Source organism: Arachis ipaensis, chromosome B03, assembly GCF_000816755.2.
Source record: "Arachis ipaensis cultivar K30076 chromosome B03, Araip1.1, whole genome shotgun sequence".
Taxonomy (NCBI): Eukaryota; Viridiplantae; Streptophyta; class Magnoliopsida; order Fabales; family Fabaceae; genus Arachis; species Arachis ipaensis.
In genome coordinates this window covers 11,393,998-11,401,960 of record NC_029787.2, presented here as the reverse complement: position 1 = coordinate 11,401,960, position 7,963 = coordinate 11,393,998, and the positions used below count along the sequence as shown (strand labels likewise).

General features: G+C 35.4%; 1 protein-coding gene across 1 annotated transcript in view; it reads left to right on the top strand.

Annotated features, from left to right (window-relative positions):
• Positions 583-7,963, top strand: part of LOC107629534 (protein EXPORTIN 1A-like) — an 11,810-nt gene continuing 4,429 nt past the window's right edge. Inside the window, 20 exon segments of the mRNA XM_016332351.2 lie at positions 583-707; positions 1,183-1,299; positions 1,846-1,938; positions 2,065-2,136; positions 2,505-2,612; positions 2,709-2,791; positions 3,781-3,919; positions 3,998-4,066; positions 4,148-4,225; positions 4,348-4,410; positions 4,507-4,551; positions 4,701-4,808; positions 5,014-5,112; positions 5,663-5,869; positions 6,007-6,066; positions 6,402-6,512; positions 6,965-7,062; positions 7,149-7,257; positions 7,662-7,727; positions 7,891-7,963. Of these exon segments, the coding sequence (XP_016187837.1) occupies positions 609-707; positions 1,183-1,299; positions 1,846-1,938; positions 2,065-2,136; positions 2,505-2,612; positions 2,709-2,791; positions 3,781-3,919; positions 3,998-4,066; positions 4,148-4,225; positions 4,348-4,410; positions 4,507-4,551; positions 4,701-4,808; positions 5,014-5,112; positions 5,663-5,869; positions 6,007-6,066; positions 6,402-6,512; positions 6,965-7,062; positions 7,149-7,257; positions 7,662-7,727; positions 7,891-7,963 (1,897 nt within the window). The 5' untranslated portion in view covers positions 583-608.

Below are 7,963 nucleotides of genomic sequence, written 5' to 3'. Positions count from 1 at the left end.
TGTAAACTATAAACCGTAAAAGTGGTTTACTAAAATTGACTCGCAAAAATCCATGTACATAAGGTTTAGTAAATAGTAAATAGCCCCACCCATGAAAGGAATTAGAGTTATGTAAGTTATAGGGCCCAAAAAAGTGTCAGTCCCAGCGAGTTGGACTGAACCCATTCCATTCCTATTCATTCTTAGTTGCCAAACTCACACACACACCCGCACTCATCCAATCAAATCAAATCAAATCACCCTTCATTCACCACTAACAACTTCACTTCGCTTTTTCCCCCTTCACAACACACTTCTTCGCTCTCTCTTTCTCTCTCTTACTCTGCTTCAAATTCAAGCTGTCTTTTACCCTTCTCTCACTCTATATATATTTTTATTTCCAAACGAATAAAAATTAAAATAAAAAGTGGGAAAAAGGGTTGTGTCTGCGTGTTTGTGTCTCTCCCTCCCTTTCTCCCTAAAATCTTTCTCTCGAATCTCCCTCTCTTTCTCTTTCTAGGGTTTTGCTTCTTTCTCTTCTCTCTCTCTTTTACACATTCTATTCGCTCTCTGTATTTGTCTCCTTGTGTGTCTCTCTCTAGGGTTTATCACTCTCTAAGCTCTCAGCCATGGCCGCCGAGAAGCTCAGAGATTTGAGCCAGCCGATTGATGTGCCCTTGCTTGACGCCACCGTCGCCGCCTTCTATGGCACCGGATCTAAAGAAGAGGTCAGCTTCCACTATTCTCCTCCTTCTTCGACTCTCTTTGCACTGCCGCAATGTACCCTTCATATTTTAGGGTTTAAAATTCTCTTGAAGTTGCCACTTTTTTTATTGGGTCTTTCATTAGAAGGGGCTTTAGCGAAGCTGTTTAACACCGTGCTAATATTATTGACTGCAAAAATCATATTTTCAGAACTCAAATTGAGTATGATTAATCTGGGGTGTGTATTGTTTTTTTCTTTTTTTCTTTTGAACTAACTAATGGTTGATACTTAATTAAACTTATATGGGATTGAAAATTGGGAACATTACCAATGTCTATTGGTTGGTTGTGTTGGAGTGCTGTATTGATGAATATGCTGCTGCTGCATTAGTCGTTGGGCTTGTTTCACTTAAAGAGGACGTGGCATTGTGTGTGGAAATTTTGCCCCTTTGGTGTTGTGAAGACTAACAGGTTTTCGTGCGGATTGTAATCTTGCAGAGAAGTGCTGCTGATCAGATTTTGCGCGACTTGCAAAACAATCCCGATATGTGGCTTCAAGTAATGCATATTTTGCAGAACACTCAAAATCTCAACACAAAGTTCTTCGCCTTGCAGGTTGGTTTTGTTAATGATCTGTGCCATAGCATTTAGGGTTTACGGATTTAGGGACTTAATTCATTCCTGCAAAATGTGTTCGTTTAGGTCATAATGCTATTAATAAGCTGGACAACCGACCATTACATGTATAAAGCCGATGAAAATAACAAGGATATTGTTGTCCAGATAATTCCTTATTTATATATTCAGTCATTCATTTAGGATATGGTTTATTAGGGACTTAAACCGTTCCTGCAAAATGCTATGGTTAGACCGTAAGTCCATAATGCTATGACTAGTGGTGGACAAGTGTGCACTATATTTAAAAATACAAAGCAAATGACAAGGGTCGCTATTGTTTAGATAACTCTATAGAATGGTTCATTTGCTTCTTGTGCTTTGTTCTTATGATATTTGGGTATTTAGTTCTGGCCTCTGCATTCAAGTGGCTGATAGTTCTGTTTACAACATTTGTTAGGTCTCAAACTAGCTTTCCACTTGTTATCAGAATGTCAATTTAGCTGCCTTCTTACTACATGTTTTTTTTTTGGCTTGTACATACAGGTTCTAGAAGGTGTAATTAAGTATAGATGGAATGCACTACCTGTCGAGCAGCGAGACGGAATGAAAAATTTCATCTCTGATGTTATTGTACAGGTATCAGCTGCATTTGGAGAAAGAAGAAACATTTAGCTAATCAGACATACGTTGATATTCATCATCTTTTTTTCCGGATACCTAGTTTCCCTGCATCATTGATATTGTTGTACTTTCATTGCACAGCTTTCTAGCAATGATGCATCATTTCGGACTGAAAGGTTGTATGTCAACAAACTCAATATCATATTAGTCCAGGTAACAAATGCCCTAATGTTGTTTTTAGTAGTTATTCTGTTAGCTTTGTAACCCCATTATCCAGTGCACGTTGTATGAGTTCAAGGTTCTTAATGTTGCACACCTCTTCATTTTCATCTCTCAAATTATTTTTCTCTTGCTACCTAATTGTTGAAACTTGAAAGTCTATTTTATTATTTAAATCGATTGTTTTCTTTTTAATTATTTTTTGAGATGAAGGCTGCCAATTCTTTTACAATTCGTCCAAAATCTGGATTCAGGAACATTCTTTGCGTTGAGTTCTTATTTTCATTCCCCTGGCCTTTGCTATATAATCATGAATTTGCGCACAGCTAAAACCCATACAATGATCTGTTTATCTCATGCAGATTTTGAAGCACGATTGGCCAACAAGATGGGAGAAGTTTATTCCTGACCTTGTCGCAGCGGCAAAAACTAGTGAAACAATTTGTGAGAATTGTATGGCTATATTGAAAGTAAGTTTATCATGTGTTGAAAGTCAGCTTATCTTATTTTTTTAAAACTTTTATTTTTGTCCTAACAGCGAGTACTAAATTCAATTTTTTTTTCAGCTTTTGAGTGAAGAGGTTTTTGATTTTTCAAGAGGAGAGATGACTCAGCAGAAGATTAAGGAGCTTAAGCAATCATTGAACAGGTAACTCTTGATCGCTTTTATACAGAAATTTCATGTGATCTGAAAATTTTCTTTGATGGTTGCTTTTCCATTTCTCTTTCTATTAAGCTGGAGTTCTGTAGATTTAGTTATTGGTTTTGAAGCAATAGATTTATAGGATGCCTTCATGGAGTTTCATAATTTCTGTTTCAAGTAAATAAGGTTTAAATGTTGGCTAGAAGAAAAGATTTTTGGACTTAGGATCATGATGTGCAATGTTTGGTATTCTGCAGTGTGTTTGATAGGGAGAAGTGCTTGGGTTTTGTGAAGTTTTTCAGTTGAAGTCTGTTGATGTGTTGGTTGGTTGTGGGATCAAAAGTTCTTGGTTTCTTTTGGCTCCTAAGCCAATTGGTGTTTTAAGGGTGTTTTGTGTACTGATTTGCATAGGAAATGTGCTCTCCATGGCCACTGCCATTCTTGAGGTTATTAGGGGAGTTTTTCTGTAGCATTTTTGGTATTTTTGTTCTGATGGAGGAAATCTTATTCTCGCCTCACTGTATTTCTGTTGCTTTGATGAACTTTTTTCCCTGAAAAATATTTTTGTTCTCTTTTGCAAGTGGTGTATTGATTGAAAGACTAGTGAGCTATTATAACTGCTTATATGAATGGCTAGGTCAACCAATTATTGAAAATGACTAGTTGGGAGAAAACACTATAGTTGTTACTGCAGTATTTGTTAATTGCTAGATGCATCTACTCACTGGCAGGTTGCATTGGGTTGACTGAAACAAAATGATATGTTTGTTGATTGGTAGGATTTTATGAAAAACAAAATCATCTTTGAAAAATTAAACATTGGGGTTTTAGTACTTTCTATCTGTGTCTTGTAATTAGTTGACAATTTAACTTAATAGCATCACCTGGTTCCTTTTATTCCAGAATTCATCATACATGATTTTGCTTGTTTCGTGCTTGGTTATTTGAATATTTCTGCAACATTTTTGCTAATTATTCTACTTTCTTCTTTGCAGTGAATTTCAACTCATACATGAGTTATGCTTATATGTGTTATCAGCATCGCAGAGGACTGAGCTCATACGTGCCACTCTCTCTACTTTGCATGCCTTCTTATCCTGGATTCCCCTGGGTTATATATTTGAATCAACATTGGTAGGCCCTTTTTTCTGCTTTAATGGTATTCTATGGGAAAATTCACAAACTGATAATTTTATATTTGTTACGTCACAGCTTGAGACACTCCTTAAGTTTTTCCCAATTACAGCATATAGGAATTTGACATTGCAATGTTTAACAGAGGTATGTTTCATCATATGAATGCTTATATTTTTACCTGAAATTTTTTATGATAACATTTATTTTTTTTTTAAATCTTTGTAGGTAGCATCCCTTCAATTTGGAAATTACTATGATGTGCAGTATGTGAAGATGTATAGTATATTTGTGGTCCAATTGCAGGTGTGTTTTGGTTGTTTTCTTTGTGTATAGTTGTATAGTGTTCAATTATTCAGTTGATTCTATTTTGAGCTTAATATAATCTAGTTTTCGTTGTTTATGGGATAATTTTTTATTCAATGTAGGGCATACTTCCACTTACTACAAATATACCCGAGGCATATGCACATGGCTCAAGTGAGGAACAAGTGGGTCTTTGTAATTTTCTGAACAAACATCCTGATTTACTTATCGAAAGAATTGACTGTGAATTGTTTTCCTGACCCTTCTTCTCATTTTCATAGGCATTTATTCAAAATTTGGCACTGTTCTTCACATCATTCTTCAAGGCAAGTCTAATTTTTGCAGGCTCTCTATAGATCAATGGTTATGGGTTTTGGAGTTGAAAAAATCTCTTCTTTTAATTGTATTTCTCATTCCCTACCCCTCGCTTTTTCTGTTTACTGTTTCTCTTAACAGTTTCCATGTATTTATGCAGGTTCACATTCGCATCCTTGAAACCACCCAAGAGAACATATCTGCTTTACTGCTGGGCCTAGAGTATCTTATCAACATTTCATATGTGGACGATACCGAGGTCTTTAAGGTCTGTTGATTTTGAAATGTTTTTTTTCCCCTCTCTACATATATCCAAAGTTGTCTCTAATCTTGATATTGCTGATAGTCATGCTCTTCAACCACAACCAACAGTGTGTCTGTTAGCCTGCATGTGCATACTACAAAAGTATTTGTTCCTGCCTTCTGTTCTGAATACTGAAGTTCAGATTATTCCTTGTTTGTTGATACAACAGGTCTGTCTGGACTACTGGAATTGCTTGGTATCGGAGCTGTTTGAGCCTCACCGTAGTTTGGATAATCCTGCTGCTTCTGCAAATCTGATGGGACTTCAGGTATTATCTCCGTAGTTGGGACTCTGATTGTTGAAATTATAGAATATATGATTTTCTTGTGAGGTTAGTGTTCACAGTACATCATTTATTTGCCTATTTGTTTTTTGATTGATAATGCGTAAAAGGTTGTAATTGTTATTAAATGGGGGAAAAATAAGATATCTAATCCTGTTCTTGTCTACTCTCTTCTCATCTAATACATTTTCCTTTTTTCTATCTAGAAAACAAAAGGCAAAAGCAAAGGAACATAATTGGTTTCAATGTCTACCGTCCTTTTTGTTTTCCTTTTACTCAATTCCTCTTAGATCTCCTCTTTTGCCAATTCTTATTTATTTGAACAACTTCAAAATATTTTCACGTCACAAGATAGAGTCTAAATCTTAACCCCCCCAACCAAAAAAAAAAGGGTTTCTCAAACCATTCAGTTTTAAAGCTGTTATTTTGGGAAGGTCAATGGTTAGCTGTCTTTGATATGTTATACCTCGTCTTTCTTCTTTTGTGTGCTCCTAATGTACTATTTGCTGACGATGATTCGTGATGGAATGATCAGGTTCCATCAATGCACCCTGGTATGGTTGATGGGCATGGTTCGCAGCTTCTTCAGCGGCGTCAGCTTTATGCTGGCCCCATGTCAAAGTTGAGATTGCTTATGATATGCCGTATGGCAAAGCCTGAAGAAGTTCTCATAGTTGAAGATGAAAATGGGAATATAGTTCGAGAAACCTTGAAGGACAATGATGTTCTTGTTCAATATAAGGTTATGAGCGGACTACTAATATTAAAGAAGAAAAATGCATTGAAGCTAGTTTACTCTGAATGCTATCTTTTGATTGATGGCCTTTTCAGAATATATTGTTAAATCTGACTTCCACTCATCATTTTTGGCTTATACAGATTATGAGGGAGACTCTTATTTACTTATCACATCTTGACCATGACGATACTGAAAAACAGGTATGTGAATTGGAAAGCATCCTTTTTCATTTTGCTGGGAAAGACAATGATATCATTCTTTGGTTTCTTATCATTCAAGTTATTGTTGCCCAATTTATGTTGTTTCAAGATAAGCTGACTTTATATTTAGGGAACCACGATTTCCAATTTTATGTTAAATGTTACTTGTAATATAAGATTAATTATCTAAAATCTGATAGAATACAGTACTATAGTGGTATGGGCATGTTTTGGTTTAAAGTGATGGCATTAAAAGGGATATTATGAAATCGTCCAGTGTCTTGCTGATTGACCTTTATATGGCTTGTTTCGTTAACATATTGTGTAATATACAGATGCTGAGGAAATTAAGTAAACAATTGAGTGGTGAGGATTGGTCGTGGAACAATTTGAACACATTGTGTTGGGCAATAGGATCTATATCTGGTTCCATGATGGAGGAACAGGTACTTTAGCTTAACGGCTTATCTTAATTGTCATCCCCCCCATTGCTCCATTTTCTTCGATGTTAGTGCTTTGAATAGTGATAATTATTGTCGAGGAATTTCTCTTATTCTGGTAGTGCTCGTAGTTTTAACTTCAAGTCTTTTACCATGTTGTAGTCCTGAGAAGTGAGGACTACCATATTTATTTACTTGGTCATATCTAAAAAGGATCAATGTTTACCATGGCATCTAATATTTCAGATACATATTGCCTTATATTTTTTTTAACAAATCTCTGTTTCTCTCATGGTTTCATTTTGATTTATATAGGTCTAATGTATGTATTAGATTCCTTTTTTTAACTGGTTAAATTTATCAATATGGAGTGCATTTCTATTTCTTATATTTCATTATTTTATGAAATGTTTTGCTTTTCCCTGACGTTTATAAATAAAATTTTGGATTTCTGGCAGGAAAACAGATTTTTGGTTATGGTCATTCGTGATTTATTGAATCTATGTGAAATCACAAAGGGAAAAGATAACAAAGCTGTTATTGCAAGTAATATCATGTAAGAATTGTTTCTGCTTGCCTTGTTGCTTTTGTTTTTGCAAAATATTTCTGCATAATGTATTAATATGTTTCTTTTATCGACAGGTATGTTGTCGGGCAATATCCACGATTTCTAAGAGCTCATTGGAAGTTCCTTAAAACTGTTGTTAATAAATTGTTTGAGTTTATGCATGAGACTCATCCTGGAGTTCAGGTTATTTTTCCTGCTTTGAAAGTTCACTGCAATTATTACCAGTGTATTATTTTCAATATTATTGGGAGATGTATAAACATTAATTATGAAATTACAGAACTACTTAGCAATGAATGTCGAATTATTTGTTTTGGTATTTCTGTTCTATTTATAAATCTCTCTCTCTCTCTCTCTCTCTCTCTCTCTCTCTCCACCCTTCATTATAATAATATATGTGGGGGTATGTAGACACAACCAACCCACCTTATGGTTGTAGTGTTTCTATGTGTACCCTGTACTTGCTTTGGCCAGCATTGCTGGTATTTTTTCTGTGAACTCGAAGGGAATATTGTTTGAAGTTGCATATATTTTCGGTGGGCAATAATCAGTATTTGATAATTGTCTTTTCTATGTTTTTTATTCAGGATATGGCCTGTGATACATTCCTGAAAATTGTCCAGAAGTGCAAGCGTAAATTTGTGATCACCCAGGTATCAGGGCTTCTAATTGCTCGTTTCTCATGTTTTTGCTCTATAGTGAATACTTCGTAACACAATGTAGTTTCTGAAAAGAGCTTCCAAAAGTAGTAATAACGTAGAACTTGGCATTTCTCCAAAAATCAATAAATGTGCCAATCCAAAATTGCTATTTCAGGTTGGGGAAAATGAGCCATTTGTATCGGAACTGTTATCAGGCCTTGCAACCACAATTGCAGATCTAGAACCCC